The 20,452-nt window shown below is 43.8% G+C and overlaps 2 protein-coding genes across 2 annotated transcripts; one reads left to right on the forward strand and one right to left on the reverse strand.

Annotated features, from left to right (window-relative positions):
* The first annotated feature begins 12,083 nt into the window (after positions 1 to 12,083).
* H1-10 (H1.10 linker histone) lies at positions 12,084 to 13,487 on the forward strand. Its single transcript, XM_070933619.1, has one exon. The coding sequence runs from the start codon at positions 12,234 to 12,236 to the stop codon at positions 12,906 to 12,908; it is 675 nt and encodes a 224-aa protein (XP_070789720.1). The 5' UTR covers positions 12,084 to 12,233; the 3' UTR covers positions 12,909 to 13,487.
* Positions 13,488 to 17,395: 3,908 nt separating this feature from the next.
* LOC139312280 (histone H2A type 2-B-like) lies at positions 17,396 to 20,452 on the reverse strand. Its single transcript, XM_070936919.1, has one exon. The coding sequence runs from the start codon at positions 20,386 to 20,388 to the stop codon at positions 20,008 to 20,010; it is 381 nt and encodes a 126-aa protein (XP_070793020.1). The 5' UTR covers positions 20,389 to 20,452; the 3' UTR covers positions 17,396 to 20,007.

A 20,452-nucleotide genomic window follows, 5' to 3' on the forward strand; every position in this document is an offset into this window, starting at 1 on the left:
TATTTTTGGGATCTCCACTTTTCTTAAAAATCTCCTACTGGGGAAGCCACAATTCTCTAGAGCAGGTCTCCACAGAGGGCATATGAGCTAAAGAAAAACTGCCTCTGAAGAAGCAATTCCAAAACTCCCGGCCCGCGGGCCAGATGCAACACATACCGTGCTGGCCACGCCCATACCTGGTTTAGCGAAGGGAGAAGTCCCGATACGTCATGTGATACTGCCGTGACGACGTGGTTTGACACCCCTGCAATAGGACAATGCCAGTAGATTGCTCCAATATGGATATGATTTGACTTAACTTTACAAGACAGAGCTGACTTTGATTGATAGGAAATGCCATTTCAAATGGTGGTGTTCAAAATTTCAGATGACCTATAACATCCGAAGGTCCTAATTGTAATTCTAAAAATGGTGAGATGGGTAACATAAAAATATGGTAGTTCTTAAAAGAATTAGGTTGAAGAAATGTTGCTTATAGAGTGTAATTTCAAATTAACAAAGAGACCAAAATGTGAAGTACTGGTTTCTCAGATCTTTGGGATCCTAACTCTTTTGTCCTTAAGTAGTAGCTTCTGCTTTGTGGCAGTGAAAAACTTGGTGCTTTAGAAAGCAAAATTACTGAACAAATGTTATTGGTCATTACATTTATTTCTGTTAAATGGGAATGGCAAGATTATTTGCTTTATCAGTCTCATTAATTTGGTGAATATGTAATGTTGATGCTTATTCTCCTCCTCAGAATAATTCATTGAAATGAACAAAGCCAACTTGGGCACTAGGTGTTGCTTGCATAAACATTATAATCAAACTTATTGTGGCAGTTAAATTCTAAAGTGATGGAATTCATATCTTCCATGAAGAACATTTAATTATCTTGTCAAATAAGTTGGTTATTAAGCAATTCTGATAAACTAAAATTGAATAAACCATGAGTCATATTATTGCTTAACATGGTATGGTAGTCCTGTCAGTATCTCATTAGGCCATGATTGTGTTGCCCTGAAAGTGGCTTAGAGGGATGGATGGCAGTTGGTTTGTGCAAGAGTCACTTCCTGGAATACTGCTTACTCCCACTTCGCAAAACTATTCCTAGTACTTAATAAGAAGGTGATCATGATGAAGCAGGCATTGGCCCTTCAAGTGTCTTTGCTTCTCTTCTTCTTTTTCTATCTCTTCTTCTAGAATGAGAAGAGCAAAACACTTTCCTGGGGTTCGTGGTTTTTTTTTAATTTGATTTATATGCCACCCTTCTCCGGAGACTCAGGGCGGCTTACAGTGCGTTAAGCAATAGCCTTCATACTTTTGTATATTTATACAAAGTCAGCTTATTGAGTCAGTGTTAATGGTACAATATTAAAAAGCTTTAGTCTTGCTCCTTGATTGCAAGTAAAAGTTATATTAAGGGTTTGTGGTTTTATTTTTGCAATTCCTATTTATGTAATCCTGTTCCAAAAAAGGGTGTTGTATGGTATGTTGGAAACCCTGCTTTCCTTTTTCCAATTAACTAGAGGTTTAGATTAAAATGTCAAAGTTCTCGACATTATGTATACCAACTTGTGATGATATGGGTAGCTAATTAAGAATTTGACACACATTACAAAAGGCCTTGGCATGTTTTCTGCATATTGAACTGAGCTAAACTAAAGTATATGAAATCTAGAGGGAAAGTGCTTTAGTTTGTTCTTCCCAAAATAATGCCTAGGCAGAATCAGGAATACAGCTATAGTTTAGCTCAGCTCAGAGAGTATTTTATGAAATGTTACACTTAATCTGCTGCTGTTGCTCATAGGTTCTGGTGGGAGCATGTTTTCCTAGATATGTGATCAACCATCATTGTTAGACTGGGTCTTCTGCATGGATTGAATGCAGAATCAGCATCTGGGCTCTGGTTTCCTGTTGACAAATACTCAGTGTGATTTCCACATGGATTATTGCTGCTAAACATGTTTTGATCAGAAGCTGGTTCATGAGGAAGAGCATTTGGTACCTGGAGTTTTGTCTTATGACAAGCTTTTTATCCACAATTTATAAACATCAGACAAAATACATATTTGGAAAGAAAACTAATTTTCTATGCCAAGCTTTTTAGGAGGTGCAGAAGGATGATGACGACCCACATTAGTGTTCTTACTCCGAGAAGAAACAGGACAAGGAGAAGAAGAATTGTTGTGTTATTTTTATTCCTTAGCATGGTTTTCATGAAGTATAGGACTATGCCACCTTATTTTCACTGAGGCATTTTGTTGGCTCCAAAGGCTGCAATACAATGAGGATTTTTCAGGTTTAAGAGAAGGGGGACACTTATTTTTTCCTTTTTCAAAAACTATTAAGGCTTTTTAATACAATGTAATACACTTTGGAATGTTCCCTACTTTCAATTGCTGTGAAAAAATAGTTGCATATCAGAAGCATAGAGCATGGGTTACAAAATCTACCACAATCTATCTTTAAACTAGATAACCCCTAAAGAGAAATGTGGTGATAGTGATTAAAAACTATTAACATTGTTTCTTTTTTAGAGTTGTATTTAAATTACAGGCAGTCATGACAAATATATCTTAAACATAAACTTGTTTGGCTTTTTCTTTTCATTGGCAATTGCTTTGTTCACTTTACAACCTGTCATTTTAGGAGGCCAAAAAATTCCAGAGAAGAATATGGTAATTCAAGTGTAGAATTATTCTTCATGTATGGGTATGACTGCATGTATATAAATTTCACATTAGGGCAGGAGGAAGCACTAGTACTATAGCACCAGTGGTAACTCTTCTTCAGCACAGAGCATTTGTGTCTTTGATGGGAAATGTAATAAATGAAGAGTTTAAAATATGGTTGTTGAATCCACAAACTATAAATACTGGGTGAGGGGAAGAGTGAATGAGCCAATGCTTTAGAGAAAAGAACCAGGTTTCAACAATATCTTCACAAGCTGTTCAGAAACCAAGTTGAATTTCAACTGAGAAACATGCAAAAGTCTTAACATTTGGTTGGAAAAAGGCAAAGGCATGAATACATGACTGGAAGAGGACCACAATACAAAAGGATTTCATGGTCATGGTCTCAAGGGGAACATGAATCAGCAATTTATGCACATATGAAAAACACAAATGCTACCCTATGTTGTTTCAATAGGGAGATAGTGTCAAGATCAACAGAATTCCTGTTTTGATCAGATTGCTTTCAAACGTTGCCGACAGTTTGGGACACTGCATTTTAAGAAGGACGTTTATCACCTTCAGAATGTCCAGAGCACAGCAGCTGATATTATAAAGGGTCTGGGTGGAAAACGTATGAGGAATGGTTGGGAGGAGTTTGTATGGTCAACCAGCAGAAGTGTTCTATGGAGACACAATAGCCGTCTTCAAATATCTGAAGGGCTGTCACCTAGGAGGTGGAGAGAAATTTTCAGTGTTGTTCCAGAAGCCAGGCAAAAAAGCAGAGAGTTTAAATTACAAGGAAGTAGGTTTCATTTGGGTATTGGAGTAAGTTTCCTGATCATATCAGCTATTAAACAATGGAGCTGCCTTGAGAAGTAGTATCTCCTTTGCCGGAAGTATATAAGCAGACAAGGATGATTGTGCTGAGGAAGAGTCCACTTCATAGGCGGAAGAAAAATTATTAAAAAGTTGGAATAATAAAGCTGAACAGGAAGGAAGAAGGCAACATTCAGCATCTAGCATTGCTTTAAAAAGTCTACAATAGTCTCTGAGCCAATAGAGGGTTTTGCCCCATAAGCATTATCAATTCAGTGTATGTAAAATCAATGGCATAGATGTAAGCAGCATGCCATTATTCACCAAATGAGTGCAGGAAAAACTAATTTGCTGCACAGGAAATTTGATGATTGCATAAGCCCTGTTCCCTCTGGATTCATGGAGGTTAAAGGTTATGCAGAAAGCCTTCAGGCCACTGGCCCCTCAGTATAGCACAGTTGTTTGGATCCAATATATTAGTGCCCTAATATGTTACCAATCAATATAAGAAGATAAATTCTTTTACTCTTTAGAGTCTCAAGTGATTAGTAACTGTTAAGTTTGTTTACTTGCATAGTTTTCTAATGGACCCAGAGTGAAAATGTTACAGGACTACAAGAAGGTTATTTGGAAAACTAGCATTTTTTTCATTGCTTTTGAATTGTGCATCTTATATTCAGAATTCTGGATCTGTCATTCAGTCAGAGCCAAAAAGAACAAAGGTTCTTGAATACTTTATACCCTGAATATTGTACTTGGATTTAAAAAAACATTTCAAATGTAAAAAAATATCAACGTGATCTGCATGAGTCATGACTTCCTGTTGTTGTTTTTTGACTAACCAAAATATGAACTGATGCAGATTGTAGGATTCTGCATTGTAGGATTTATTATTATTTATTGATTTTATATTTCGCTGAATTCCCAGAGACTCTGGTCAATTTGCAAATGATTTAAAACATGAAAACAATAAAAGCAAGGCACAAAAATAGACTAGGGATGACAAAACAAATCACCTGGAAACAAAATCTTTTAAAGGGAGGCTTCAGTTATCCTTACTAAAGCTTAGTAAAGACCTCCATCTTCAGGCCACTTTCAAAACACTAGGAGGGTGGGGGCCTCTCAGGGGGAGGCCCATTCCAGACGACAGGCAGTTCCGGGTCCTGATGGATGACAGTGCTTAATTAAAGAAACCCGGAATGTACTAACTTTGCCAGATCGATTTGGCACTTAGGTTATTAACATCTGGTTACAAAATGTTTATTGCATTTATTTAGTATGCAAAACCACATCTGTAGGTTCAGAATGATACAATAAACATATGTTCCCTTGAAATTTAGGGACTTGATAGAAGTCTCTATACTTACGTTCTGCTTTTGGGTCCTTTTACCTCCATAAGTATCACATTTCAAATACAGGATCAGGTAAGAGTTGGGCATGTTAATGCATAAATTTAATAAAGAGCTGTACTTTAGAAACAGCATTTTTGGAATCATGGACAATAATTCTACTCCTGCGTTGAACTTTGTTCACTAATAAAGCAAAGTGAAGGCCTCTCTCCCACAACAAACCATGAAGATAAGAAACTGCTGGAATAAGGTGCCTGTCAGGTCTTTCTTTCCTAAATGTCTAAGTTGGGGCAGGTCTGACGATGCCTCTTTTCACAACCCCTTGAGACTATCGAGAAGGATAGATGGTTACCGAGAGATCAAATAGGACCTGATACCACCAGCCTGAAATCATCCACAAGAACAATCAAAGCCATCTCAGTTCTGTACCTTAACCTAGAAGACATCTGAAACTCCACTTCCTTCAGGCTTCTTTGAAACTGGAGTTTACTGTGTCTATAAAAGGGGGAATTTACAACAGCTTGAACCCAGCCACATATCACATCTGGTGATACGACCTTCATAAGAAAAAAAGGGATGCGGATCTAATATATGTGTATCTACTCTGATAGCCCTAAGAATTTTATTCACCTCGTCAAAATTTATAAGCTCAAACTCCTCTTGGATAACAATGTTAAACGTACTGAATACACAAGAACTAAATATTTTATGCTTCTCCAACATCTACCTGTTACATAAAGCTAAATACGGTATATCCTTGAGTCTGGCTGAACCCTTAGTGATTATTTGAAATACTATTGCAAATACTCTTGGCTAGAAATTATTTGCCATTGCCACCTTTTAATTTTTTTTAAATCCCAGTTCATTTTTCTACTATTTCCTTATATTGCTCAGAGCAAGATTTTTTTAATGTCAAAGAAGTTGGAAAAGGGTGCTCCTTTCTCATTTTTAATAAAACTCCAACAGGCTTTTGTCTCAACAGTAGGATTGTTCTGCAATAGACAGATTAATTATAACTGATGATTTAGTAATATATACCATAAGAATTTATGGAGAGTAATCTGAAAAAAATATTTTGGTGTTCCAGATCAAGCGTATGCAGTCTTATTTATTATTAAATGCTGCTGTTGTACAGTATGTACCATGATAAAAGAGTTTTTAATCTACTTTGTGCTAATTTAATCTACAGATTGTCCCAGCTTCTACAATATACACTTTTGTGGCATCCAAGGGAGAGAGTACAGAGAAAATATGCAGATTTTCACTTTGCTTTTACTTGATATGTAAATAACACTATACAGGTAAATTTGACTTACAACCACAATCTCTGATGTGAAGCAGTTGTAAGATCACATGCCCAAGGCAGGGGCGGGTTCTACTTACTAGTTTGCAATGCTCACATGCACAGATCGTTCATTATGACATTCGGGCATGTGGGCGGAGTCTCCTGCTGCTTTTACTACCGGTTCGCAAGAACCGGACAGAACCGGGAGCAACCCACCACTGGCCCATGGTCGTTAAGTGTTATTTCATGTAGGAAGCCGGTGCTTTAGCAAGGTAGAAGTGGGGGAGGCCCTGAGAAGGTCCACAGAGGGGGGGGATTCTTCATTGAACTGCAAGAATGCAGCTAAAATATCTTCCTACAGTCCAACAAGTTTCCCCTCCCTTCTGGAGGGAAATTTTTCACTGGGCTACAGGAACATGATGAAATTCCTGCAGTATTTAACTCCATTCCTACAGGCAAACAAAGGATTCTCCCCTCAGTGGATGGAGGGGAGGGGAAATTTTTTGGTGGGTTGGAAATCTCAGCTGAGATTGCCTCCTGGAGGGCAGCCCTTTCAAAGAGCTGCCCTGTCAGGAAGGAATCTTAAGTCCATATGGAGCTGAGATATTCTGCCCCCAGATCACAGGCAGGTCTTTTTGCTGCCCCTCCCCCACAGACGAGGGATTCCTTGCAACAGGCAGCAGCAGCAGCTTGCAACCTTCCCGGCCAGTTTCCCTTCTGACTTTCTGGGGAAACCAGCAGAGAACATTGCAAACGGTGATAGCTAAAGCACTTAGACTTATATACTACTTCATATTGTTTTACAGCCCTAAGTGGTTTACAGAGTCAGCATATTGCCTCCAACAATCTGGGTCCTCGTTTTATTGACCCTGGAAGGATGGAAGGCTGAGTCAACCTTGAGCTGCATTCTAGAATACTGCATTCTAACCACTGTGCCACCACAGCTTTTTTATGATCACACGTGATCACATGATTGCAGGCCATTTGGCAAATGGTTGTAAATACAAACAGGTTGCTAAATACCAGATTGTTGATCATGTGACCAGAGGGGATGGGTGAGTGGCATGACACTTTATGACATCTGGAAGTGCTTTACAGATCATAGAACACTCTTTCCAAAGGTACTATAACTTCACGTTTGTTAAACAATTGGTTGTAAATTGACGACTTATGTACCTAATATCTGTGGGAAACAGGACTGTGTACATGAAGCTGAACTTCTATCTTATCAAGACAAGAATTTGTAATATCCTATCTGAATTTGCATTATGTGCAAAACTTGAGTCATACAGGATTAGTATGTCTGTTTTGTGAATACCAAAATATTATTTTCTATGCATGTTGGATATCTGAGCAGATGTTTAGAAAGGGCTAGATGTCAGCTTCTCATTGCTGAAAATTTGAGATAATGTAAACTTGTTCTATAGTTGTCCTCTTTTGATGTAATACTTATTATAGGATGATTTTAGGAAGTGTGTGGTGCTGAATGTGTGTACACAAAACCTGAAATATTTTTGGATATTTTGGATTTTTTGAGCAAGGGACTGAAAGCTAAACCATACAATGAACAGTTGTGGGAACTGATATATCTAGTCTAACAAAGAGAAGGACCAAGGGTGACATGATAACAGTCTTCCAATATTAAGGGGCTGTCAGAAAAGAGAAGGGCAATTTATTCTCTAAAGCACCTGAGGGCAGGACAAGAAGTAATGAGTGGGAAGATCATTAAAGAGAGATCCAACCTAGATTTAAGAGAAATTTCCTAACAGTGCAGGTAATCAGTGAAATTATATTTTTCCGACTGATTATATTTGTTAATTTTATATAGTGCTCTAGATTTCTATAGGTTTCTGTCAGTGATGAAATGCAATTTTTTTGCTACCGGTTCCGTGGGCGTGGCGTAGTGGGCATGGCTTGGTGGAGGTCATGTGAGTGGGTGGGTGTTGCCAACTTTAAAAAAAAACTTTTTAAAGCATTTTTTTTACTACCTATTCACCTGAACCGGTAATAAAAAAAATGCTTTAGAAAAAGTAAAAAAAAAGGTTCTGACTATCGCATGGCACAGCTGTGATCGTTGGAACTTTTTTTTTTTTTTTACACTTTTAAAGCATTTTTTTTTTACTACAGCCCGAACTGGAGCAAACCGGTAGCATTTCAAACCTGGTTTCTGTCTCTCTCTTGCAGTGAAATAATAATGTAATAAAAGTACACCAAAGCTTAGTCAGCAGTAAGGGAGAAAAGAATTATTAATTCAGAACAGACAATTCATGTTATGCAAATACCCCAAACCTGTCCAAGTGGAGTAGTTCCCAGAAGAGGTATCTAAAGAAAACCACAATGATGGCAAAATGAGAACACACACATGCTGAAGTAATCAAACAAATGTCAACCTTATGTACTTGTGTCCTAACATCTGACACAAGCACATAAATCACAGCATTTATGGAATGAGTCACATCATTTGCTCCCTCTCATGCCTTTCCTAGTTTTCAGTCCTCAAAATAATTAGAAATTAAGACCTCTTGAAAAAGCAACAGCGTCCATCACAGAACATGCAGAAGGCATTTCCAAAACTCTGAATGGCTGCCGTCCCCAAGTCATGTTTATTGCTTGCTGCCTGGAAAATGGGAAATGACAATTCATGCAATGGAACTTTGCTGATACTCTCCCAGCATGCATTTCACACAAAAATTGGCAAGACTAGAGGAAGTACATCAAGCTCCACACAAAAGATTGTTCTTATTCCAGTTATCATAACTGACAATGGGACACCGCAACTATGAATTAGTTGTGAAGCATCTGAATCAGGGGTGGGTTCTACTTACCTTTACTACCGGTTCGCAAAGCGAGCGCGTGTGCACTTCTGTACATGCACAGAAGCTTTTGAACATGCGCAGATCATCCATTATGATGTCCGGGCGGGTGGCCGCTGCTTTTACTACCGGTTCACAAGAACCGGACAGAACCAGGAGCAACCCATCACTGTTCTGAATGTAAATCACGTAACCATGGGGATGCTGCAACGGTCATAAGTTTGAAAAATGGTCATAAGTCATTTTTTTCAGTGCTGTTGTAACTTTGAACAGTCACTAAGTGAACTGTTGTAAATCGAGGACTACCTGTATTCTGATGTAGATGTCATGAACCTAAATCTCTCAGTTCAGCTGGGTGAATGATTTGCAAGTATTGTGGTTGTTACTGAGCAAGCTTCCATAAAATATTAAAATTGCTAAAGAATTGCTAAAATGTACAGGTACAAAACGGCTACTACAAAATTGCTAAACACTGGGTCATCATAACCAACAAGGTTTCAATTTCCTTTTAACAGGAAGTTAAGTACAGCATATGCTGACTCTGTAAACAGCTTAGATTTAGAGCAGTGTTTCTCAACCTTGGAAGCTTGAAGATGGGTGGACTTCAACTCCCAGAATCCCCCAGCCAGCGCTGCTGGCTGGGGGATTCTGGGAGTTGGAGTCCACCCATCTTCAAGCTACCAAGGTTGAGAAACACTGACTTAGAGGGTTGGACAAACACCGTGAAGTGTTTTTAAGTGCTATTAAGATTAAAATGACTGTGTTTAAATACATTGACGGGATTCTGGAAATCTGCAAACATCTGAGTCTGGAAAGCTGATTTAATGGCTTAAGTGGGTCAGATGCAGGTGAGAGGGAGAGAGATTGCTCTATTTGCAAAGTTTTGAGAGAAGCCAAGGTGCCTTAAGTGTTTGTGGCAGCCAAAGACCACGCAGGAAAAGCCCAGGATCGCAGCCCTTGGAATTGGTTTCTAATCTTGGGATTGACTGACCTCCCTAGAAAACAAGCAGTTCTGACTCCTTTCGGTGTTTTAAAAACCCGAATCTCCAGCGATTATCAAATACGGAAGGCGCTTTCTAAGCAAACTGCAAAACCTCCTTTCTCAGGCCTCAATTCTTGCTCGCTTAAGTCGTGAAAACCACCACCTCCTGATTTCATCCACCGGAATCCCAAAGCTACAGCGATGCTCGCTGCCCACGAGTTCTTTTCTGCGCAAACTCCACTCTTAAATCCAGGCGCGGGGAGGCTCTGCGAGACTAGGGCAAGTTGAAGAGGCGGGAGTGATGGCGCAGTCGGGCGGCCGGCTGTCCCCGATCATGAGGCTCCTCTCTCTCTCTCTCTCTCTCTCATAGCCGAGCTCTGCGTTTGGCCTTTAGCAGTGTTAAGTGACGCCGAGGGCAGAGCAAGCGCGTTGTGGTGGCGATTTTTGGGCCGGCTCCAGTCCATGGGGAATGCAGACAGCAGCAGCTTCAACAATCCGTGGAGGGACGAACCTTCTCCGTCTTGGCGGCGACGTTTCACTTTAATTCTGCTTCTCTCCACGGAGGGACGTTTTCCCTCCTTCCTCTCTCTCGCTCTGTTCTCCAGCTGCAGCGGCTTTAAAGCTAGCAACCAACCCGCCCACCGCCTCCTACAGGGATTTTTTTTCCCCCCGCCCTGATTTCAAACAATCACACCAAAACACAAGCAAACGTTCCCCCGCGCCCACCTTCCGCAACTTGCTCCAAAATGCGTGGCTGGGAAGGCGGTTGCCAGGCAAAAGAAAAGGGGCACCGTTCCGGGGGAATAAGAGGCGTCCTCGTAGCCCGGGGCCCTCAGAAATGTCGCCTTTCTTGCCCAAAATTCTGTTTTCTCTCAAATCGGGGGATGGAAGGTGTGTCTGGAAATCCGGCTCTGCTGTGCGGGCACCTCCGCCATTAAGCGACGATGGCTCTCCCGCTTTCCCGCCGCCAATCTCCCCATGCCATCAGTGACATAAAGGGGTGATTCTCTTCCCTCCCTTCTTCAGCCGAAAGGAAGGTGGGACGAGGAAGAGGTGACACCCCCCTCCCCATCCCCAGTTGCGTTTCCTCGCGCGGCGCCGCTTTTCCAAAGTTTTCGCGATTTGGAAAAAAAAAAAAAAAAGCGAGCGGGTAAATGCGTTTAAAAAACACGTGTGCCCACCAGAGATTTTGTGCCGGTTCCAAGTTCAAAAAACTCGCCGCCGCCAGTGTTTAAAGGAGCTGCCATCCTGGCACCGATCCCAGTACGTACAATGGGCAGGGTACCGATCCCAAAGTCAGCGCGAGAAATTTGCGCCCCTGCTGACCATTTTTTTGGCTTCTCCCAATTGTATTCGAAAGATCGTCGCTCATCTCTCGTTCCCTCGGTGCGTGTGTAAACTGCCACTTTCTACCCCTCGGACCTCAAAAGTTTTACCGACAGCGTCCCTTTCTCTGCCTCATCATTTGTTTTTTTGAAATCGAGACCAAAAAACCCCCAACCACCAGGGTTTCATGCGGGTAGGGATTCTACTCAGCTCCGCACTCAGGTTAAGGGATGATGACCGCTACCATTTCTGGGGCCCCGGCGACCCAAATCCTGCCCTTTCTGAACCCTGCAGTATCTTGAGTCACGGCCCCTCCAGTTCGGGCGGGGACCCCCCTGAAAACTGCTCGCCGGCTCCGTGCTGCTGCAGCCGACCACGTGAGGGCGTCCAGTGTGTTAGTTACAACAAATTAACCCAGGGCTAGTGCTCCCCCCGAGGTTCGTCAGCGCCCCCCGACCGGACAGAGAGACGCGGGCCCCGCTTTCCTATCTGAGCCGTGCGCTCCCCGAGAGCTGGGGCTCTTTCTAGGCGGTGCAGAGCCCTCCATATAGGGCGCCCCTATCCTCTGTCTTTCCCCAGTATAGGGTGCGCCTTTAAAATCGCCTCAGAAGAGCCTTTCCCGTGTCCGGAAAACTCTGACACCCAGGCAGCTGGATCAGGTACCGTCGGGAGGAGCAGATGCCAACAGCATCTCGTCCCTGCGGCCCCGGATGCGTGCAAGAGAGCTCGGCGAAGGGGCCACAAAAAGCACAATTCGGAGCTTGCCTTCTCGCTCCCTGTTGTTGTTCTCAACATGGTCCGCTCCTGACGCATATAAAGAGCGGTGCCGAAGCCCGCCCAGGCAGATTGCTTTTCTCAGGCGACGTTGAAGAAAGCCGCTCTCGGTCGCTCTGCTTCGTTCTCGTCTCCGCTGACCCGGCGTCCCCGCGACCGAGAGCAGCCCCGCGGAAAAAGAGCTCCGAGGGCCAACACTTTTGGGCTGAAAAGCCAGCGCGTTTTTCCACCATGTCTGTTGAACTGGAAGAAGCTGACCTGCCGCTGACCGAGGCAGAAGAGGCGCCTCTGGCTCCGGAAAAGAAAGGGGCGGCCAAGAAAGCCAAAGGTGGCGTGTCGGCGCTCTCCCCATCCAAGAAGAAGAAAAACAACAAGAAAAAGAACCAGCCGGGCAAGTATAGCCAGCTAGTAGTGGAATCCATCCGCAAATTGGGCGAGCGTAATGGCTCCTCGCTGGCCAAAATCTACAACGAAGCCAAGAAAGTGGCTTGGTTCGACCAGCAAAACGGGCGGACCTATCTCAAATACTCCATCAAGGCGCTGGTGCAAAACGACACTTTGCTCCAAGTGAAAGGCACCGGCGCCAATGGCTCCTTCAAGCTCAACAGGAAAAAGCTGGAGGGGGGAAGCGAAGGAGGCGCCGGAGGCGGTGGCGGCGGCGGCGGCTCCCACGCCAAATCCCACAAGAAGGCGGTCGTCGCGTCCACTTCGCGAAAGGTCGAGAAGAAGCCCGTCGCCAAGAGCAAAAAGCTGGAGAAGAAATCGCACAAGAAAGGCGCGGGCGGCGGGACCGCCAAGAAAGACAAGGTGAAAGCGAAGAAAGCCCCCAAGAAAAGCGTCCCTTCCCCCAGCGCCAAGAAGGTGAAAAAATCGGCGAAGCCCAAGGCGCTCAAGAGCAGGAAATGAGACTGCCGGCCTCCCAACTTGGAGGGAAGATGCCGCCTCCGTTGTCTTTCGCCCTGAGACTTTTGAGCCCCGAGACGACACTTGACTTTTAGCTCGAAGCACAGCCATGTTTCCAGCTTTGATATTATTATTTTTTTTGGTCTTTTTGGCTCCATTTCTGCATCATTTCTTCCCTCGGAAGGCGGGCGTGTGTAAAATAGCGCTTCGCTTTCACCCGCAGACCCCTACCGAGATCATTGGGACATTTTGGATCGCACCCTTTTCCTTTTTATTGGAATATTGTTGCCATTGGAAGCTTGCTTTTCTGCTTTTGTGCTCTGCAAAAGTAGCGTGATGTTTGTTGTAAATACTCCCCACCCCACTCCCATATGTGGGCGAGGTTCGGCCCCTGGTCATTGGCCCCCAATTTTACTGCAGGGGAAGGAAGGGGGGTCATCCTTGGTGGCTTCCTAAAGTTTGAAGTACCAGCAATCTCGGTCGCCCCCTTTAAAGGCTGAGATGCCATGGCAACAGCCTGTTGGATGCACGGGCGTCCGCCCAGTTCCTGGGCCTGGAGTGCTGGCGGCGCTGGCGGGGGGGGGGGGGAGTGGGGCGGTCGCATGGGACCAAGTGACCAGCAGAGTAGCTGATTTTACCTCGGAGGCTTGCGCAATCACTGCAGGTTTGAAATACGTGTCTAGTCAAATCTGGGGGCGGGGAGGGGGGGAATGCAGTTCACCTTCTACAAGATTTTGTATCGTCCTTTTCAGGTTTCGTCTTCAAATGCCTTTTTTAAATACAAAATTTCCTCGTGTTTTTTTTTTTGTTGTTGTTCAATAAATCGTTTAAAACATTTTCTCACGTTCTGCTTCCTCGGTGTTTTTATATTCAGGATTGAAACGAAACAGTCGTTTTTATTTTTGGGGAGGGGGGAGGAGAAGGAAAGATGGGATACCGGGGGCGTTGCAATCGTGAGATCCCGAAATCACTCTTGGGGAATTGGGGTCTCGAGGTGGATATGATGGAGGGGCTCGGTGCAGATGTTTGGCGCCCACTCCCTAGCAATGCAACTAACTGGGTGGGCGTGGCTGTTTGCGTCCCTTCTGCTTCATCTAAGCTTTTGGCAAAGATGCGGCCCCCGTTCCGGTCTCCTCCCCTGGGGTTTTTCCTTGCTAAATAACCTTACATTCAGGGGTAGCCTTATGGGGGGGGGGACGCAGCTGAGCGGCCTAGGGCCGAAGTAAAAATGAAGGTAAAGGAGCCCTCCGGCCAATTCCAAGGAGGATTAACCTCTTTTTCACGCCCACCCTGAAGCGGACACACCCGGGCATTTTGCAAAGCCCCGCCCTCATTGGCGAGTTTTCTATTCCTAACCTTTTGAGATCGAGTCATCTGGCGTTCTTTGCGCATGTGCAAGCGAGGATGCCGATTGGGCACTGAAGAGCGATCACTGAGCCGGAAGTGACGTCGTCGGACGGAAGGCTTCGGATTCATAAATCCTGGGTGGGAGGAGGGAAGAGAGTCAAGGCTTCTGACTATAGGAATTTTGCTCTCCCGTTTTTACACGCCGCGCTCCTTCGGTCCTTCGTTGTTGAAGATGCCCTTCTTGTGTTCGCTTATTTTGGAAAGGCAAAACTTTTTGCCATCCCATTCCCTCATCCCCCCCTTTGGTGTAATCTTAATGTATGCGACTCCCTTAAAAGATCCAGAGACCAAAATGAACAATGAAAACAATACAACGAAACTGGGAAAGGCGGATTTATTGTGATAGTCTTAACTTAAAAGGTTTTCGTACCCAAGGGGAGGTACAACTCGGAGAAACCCTCCTACAGGAACGTTTTTATATCCATCGCTGGTCATAACTACTCACCCCTCCAAATCCATCTGATCACTTTTTAGTGGCGTTTGTTGTCCCGGTGGTAGGAAACGAAACTATAAACACTTTGTAGCAAAATTGACACAAAAATTCTTCCCCACCTCTCCCACATCTAAGGCCCCTTTCTAATTCAGTACAAACCAGGGCTGGATGCAAAAACTAAAGTGCCCAGGGTAAGGCATGCCTTTCAAATGTAACAAATACTGGTAAAGGACATGCAACTCAGTGACTCTTAAAGCATTTGATGAATCTGCGGCGGAGGGGGGGGGATCTGGATATATAAAATTCAAAACTATGTAATCTCAAAATTTATAAAAACGAGCCCACACTTTTATAATACCAAGACTAGGCATTAGATAATTTTGGATGTGCTGGCCAAGACCCAGGACATTACATATTGTCTTTGGGCAAAGCAGCAATTTCCTAGAAAAGGATGGCTTTTACTTCCTGCGTTTATTCTGTAAAACGGGAGAAATGCTCAGTGTGAAGCAAGAAAACACAAAGGATCAAGAAAACAATAAGGAGCTGCTGCAAACTACACAGGTCTTTTCAATTATCCTTGTTCCGATGCCCTATACCAGTGATGGCTAACCTTTTTGCCGTCGGGTGCAAAAAGTGGGGGGAGCACGGGAGGGTCACACACGTGTGTGCCCACACCCATAATTCAATGCCCCCCATGCCCCCCCTCCCCGCTCATGCATGTGCGACCTCCCCCGCACTCTCCCCGCTTTTGGCACGCGATGCCAAAAAGGTTACCGGTTGGCCAGGTCGGCCTGCTTTCACCCTCCCCAGGCTCCAGAGGCTTTCTTGGAGCCTGAGGAGGGCAAAAACGGCCTCCCACACCCCCTCTGGAGGTCCCCCGGAGGCCCTCCAGAGGCCAGAAATGGCCCGTTTCCCAACTTCTGGTGGACCTGGAGGGCCTGAAAATTAGCTGGTTGGCACGCACATGCGCACTGAGCTGAGCTAGGGCAACGCTGGCGTGCCCACAGATATGGCTCCGTGTGCCACCTCTGGCACGCGTGCCATAGGTTCGCCATCACAGCCCTATACTGAAACTCCACACCTGATTTAAGAAAGGAGTAACTAGTTTAGTCAAGGTGATTATCTTTGGGAGAAGGGTTGGTGTGGAATTACACTATTTCCCTTTCTCAATAAGCTGCTTATTTCATTTATGGCTACATTTGTATTATTCATTAAAGCCTTTCCTGTCTGCAAAATTACATCATTACATAGCTAACACTTGGGGTTCAGGATTGGCACAAAGGTTATTAAGTCCTGTTATTTTTGCGCTCTGGGGAGAAAGATAGAAAGCATCACAAAGGGGAAAGGGGACACCATTGCATAATTTGCAGAATACCATGGTACATATTTACCAGAGGGGAAAATGGTAGCAGACAGAGTCAGAAAGAAGTTACCTAAGAGAGTTGCCTATTGCTCCTTAGGGTTTACTCTTAGCAAGATGACAGCACTCGTATTCCCACCACCCATTCTGTTTACATTAAAACTTAAGTCTTTCTCTCATTCAACTGGCAGGGAAAAGCATTCACCACTCTACTTAAGGGCAATAGACTACCTTAGATGGGCACACAAAATCACATATGATTAACAACCATTCTGTTCCCATCATCTCCACTTAATCCTGCTCCATTATTTTGCCAAAGGGAAGAACCAGTCTGGAGTCTGAAAAGTACTCATCCTAACAACAAACTAGTTTCAACCACTACAACTGGAGGGACATACCGGTAATAGAGAAAAAATCAACAGTGACCCATCAGTAGAGGTGGCTCATGGAAGCATGAAAGCTGCTAATGATAAGTTGTAAAAACAAGACTAAGCCTTTTATATCTAAATCGTAGAAGGGCATTATTATAACTGATTACAAAAGTCCTGAGAAATATTATTGATTTACAATAAAAATTAGTAATATAGCTTGTTTTGAGGATATGGCATTGATAATTATTGCACAGATGATGAAAGATCATGGAAGTAGTTGTACATCTACGGAAATATAGTAAGAGACTCAACATCACACCCAGTCTAAGTAAATCAAGGACTCAAAAGTCAATCAAGCAATCAAGGGATTTCTTTAAAGCAAGTAAAAGCCAAAAGAGAGAGAAGTAAGAATAAATTTCTACCATATCCAAGATGCTCAGCAGCAGTAGATAAAGCTAAGCGTAAATAGCATCTATGGAAAAGAAAATCACCCTACTTTATCTACTTGCAAACTAAAGCAGTTACATAAAGTGATACAAAAAATTTACATGCCAATACACAATTCAGCTTCGATTTTTCAAATAACAGAATTTTCCAGCTAATATGTTGGCATAGTGCTTTGTTCCTCATTGCAAAGTGTTATGGCATCATAATGCAAACTCTTATATTTGTATCACATCACACAAATATGTAAGAGGCAGCATTTATGAGTGCAAGTTTTGTCATTCCCTCCCCCTCCCCCAAATGAAAAAGAGCTTAGGATATGAAGTTAAGGGACTCACTCCAAACAAGACATTTCTGCTGTTGATCTTTCCTTTCTCCCAACAGTATTTCTAACCATTTCTCTTTCCACGAACCAAAGAATTCCAAGCAGATAAATCAATGACATGTTGAGAGACAATTTTGATGTGTACTCAAGACTGAATCAGTTTAATATTTGTTTTGCACTTTCCAGTTTCACAACTTTTGCATTTTCTAATACAAAGCAATAGTTGACAGAACACAAAATACTGATTTTGAAAGTAATTTTTAAAAGACAGAAAACACAAATAAAGGAACCCTTGTTTTCCAGTTCTCAGCCATTCCTTGCATTTCAAGGATTCCTTCCCTTCTATGATGCAACCAGTGTTCATTCTCACAGAAAGCAAAAGCCTGCCTGGCCCAGTGCCAGAAAAATGAGATAGCTATTTAAATCCAAGAGGTCTTTTTTTCCCTGGGTCTGTAATGTAACAGGCAAGACAGACAGACATAGATGGCTAAAGGTTGTTGTTTAAGTATCACTAATGAGACTGTATAGTCACCAGCAACTGACTGAACAAACCATATTCCTTTTTCTGTTATTAAAGTATCTCAGCCTCCACTGGTCTAGATATCCTTAGCTGAATCCAGAGCAAGACAATAGTTCACCCACAGATTTACATCCCACATGATGATTCGAACACATGCTACTTAATTGCACATACACAGCTGACCATATACATGATTACAGATTCTACTTGCTCAATATCCTAGACTGCTGCATGCACATGGCTCTATAAACTTTTCACCTAAGCAAGCAAGTTTTGGCTCTGTACCACAGCTACTAGGCATTACAGGACAGGCTAGGCCAACCTCCATGCTCATACGTTATCCAAACACCTATTTAGCAAACCACCAACACTAACTAGATATTTTACTCTTGTATAAATTATTTCTTTTCCTAAAAACCCAACCTCCAAACATTAAGCTACTGAGGATTACAGTTAGATGGATGCCATACTTGCACTCTATTTTAAGCACTAGAAGCAAAATTCCAAACAAAAAAAAACACTGTGTATAGATTAAAGTGCAAACTAGGGTACAAACGCTAGACTCCAATCGTTACAGGTGACATTACAAGAGAATTGATAATGGAAGGAGGAAATACAACAAAACTGCTTCCTGTTTCAAGAAAACAAACATATATCATTGAGGCTGAAAACCACAAAAGCAGTCATGCTAAAATACTTTGATTTTCGTTCCAGTGACATCAAATGGACAAAAACAGACCTAAATCCAAAGACTCTTGCTTAGGATGAGTTTCCAGATAAACTGGAAGCTGGAACTGTTAAGTACATTCAGATCTGAATATATCACATCAAATTTGGAGATAAACAGCATCTCCTTTCCCATTCTTTCCTCCACCCCCTTTGTTTGAAAGAGAAAAATCTTCCGTATGGGGTGGCACTCCTATTCCACTTTTGCCTCTGGAACATATTAGGTGTTACAACAGCTGCTTGATGGGAAAACTATAAAGCAAAGATGTGTACATACAGTTTCCTAGGAATTCTTAGAAAGTCTTTGCCTCTCAATCAAGATTATTTACTCATTAAGATTTTGCTGCAACACAACAAACCAAAACTCAAGAAACAGGAATGGAGTGCCAGTACAACTACACAATAGCTCATCATAAAGCAAACACAAGGGAAACATTAACATATGAAGCTATTCCTTTCTCAGCAAAAAAAAAAAAAAAAGTTATTTTCACATTTAGAAATTCCTGACCACTTCCTTCCCTCCCACATTTTCAATTCATAAATTCATGATCACATTTAAAGGGGATGTGCAACAACATCAGAGAGAACGACCCATCACCATCTCCAGCTCTGGGACCGCACAGTTTTTAGAGATTAAGTCGAGTGTTGGTGCAATGCAATGGCCAACCCTTCCTTCCTTCTGTATACTCTCACCTTTTAGGTACAGAAAGAGATATAAAATCAGCATTGTCACATAGTGAGGCCTACTATCTAAGCAGTTTCTTGCTTTCCCAATGTTGGCCTGTGCTGCTTTCATGACTTTCCCATCATCATGACTCCCATTTTTTTTTTCAGTTCTCCAAGGATAAAAATGCAAAGACCACTGTAGTGTCAAAAAAGCCTAATCCTTCCCCCCCTCCTCTTCTCCAAAAGAATCAAAGCTATTTAAGGGAGCAAAATGAAGGGGGGGAACCACTGCGCCCCCCACCCCACCCCCCCACTCGCTGAAACTATACAGCTCTCAAGGCAATGGGATGTTAGGCTCAATCGTCCCAGAGAAAAGGGGCGGAGGAGAAAAAAAAACATCTATTTGCAGGGCGCTAGATGGCAGCCAGGCCCGAAGCACGTGCCCTTTTCGGTGACACGAAAAATGACGACCGCTCTTTTCCACCTCAAGTCTCCAGAATTGAAAAGGAGCACAGGGGACTCAGCGTTGGGCCAGGCGAGGAAGCGCACTGAGGAACCCAGCGGTTGTAGCACCAGCAGCACCGAGACGTGGGGCGGGAGGCAGGCAGGCAGGCAAGAGGGCCAGGATCAGGTTAGCACGGAAAGGGCGAGCGGGGACACCTCAGCGCCGGCTGCACCAGGACAGACGATGCGGTAGATAAATCATCTGCCCGGTCCTGGGCTGCTGCACCAAGTGACGCGGAAGGAAGGAAAGGAGGAGAAAATGCCCGGTGGCCGCTGCACCAGATCCTGTGGGTGGGGCGCAAGGAAATAAACGGGCGAGCGCTTTCCTTTAGCCAGGCAACCGGCTTCATTTCTTGGAGCTCTGGGTCTTCTTGGGCAGCAGCACGGCCTGGATATTGGGCAGAACCCCACCCTGGGCGATAGTCACCCCGCCCAGCAGCTTGTTGAGCTCCTCGTCGTTGCGAATGGCCAGCTGCAGGTGCCGAGGGATGATCCTGGTCTTTTTGTTGTCCCGCGCGGCGTTGCCGGCCAGTTCCAGGATCTCAGCCGAGAGATACTCGAGCACGGCAGCTAAATAAACAGGTGCTCCGGCGCCCACACGCTCCGCGTAGTTGCCCTTCCGCAGCAGCCGATGCACTCGCCCGACGGGGAACTGGAGGCCGGCACGAGAGGAGCGAGACTTGGCTTTGGCTCTGGCTTTACCTCCGGATTTACCTCGGCCGGACATAACGGGGCGAGGCTGGGCGCTCGGGAAGAGCTAAGGCGCCGAGACCCGGTTGCAAAAGGCAGGC

This window comes from Pituophis catenifer, unplaced genomic scaffold (genome assembly GCF_029215685.1).
Source record: "Pituophis catenifer annectens isolate HBS135680 unplaced genomic scaffold, rPitCat1.0.hap2 SCAF_2, whole genome shotgun sequence".
Classification (NCBI taxonomy): Eukaryota; Metazoa; Chordata; class Lepidosauria; order Squamata; family Colubridae; genus Pituophis; species Pituophis catenifer.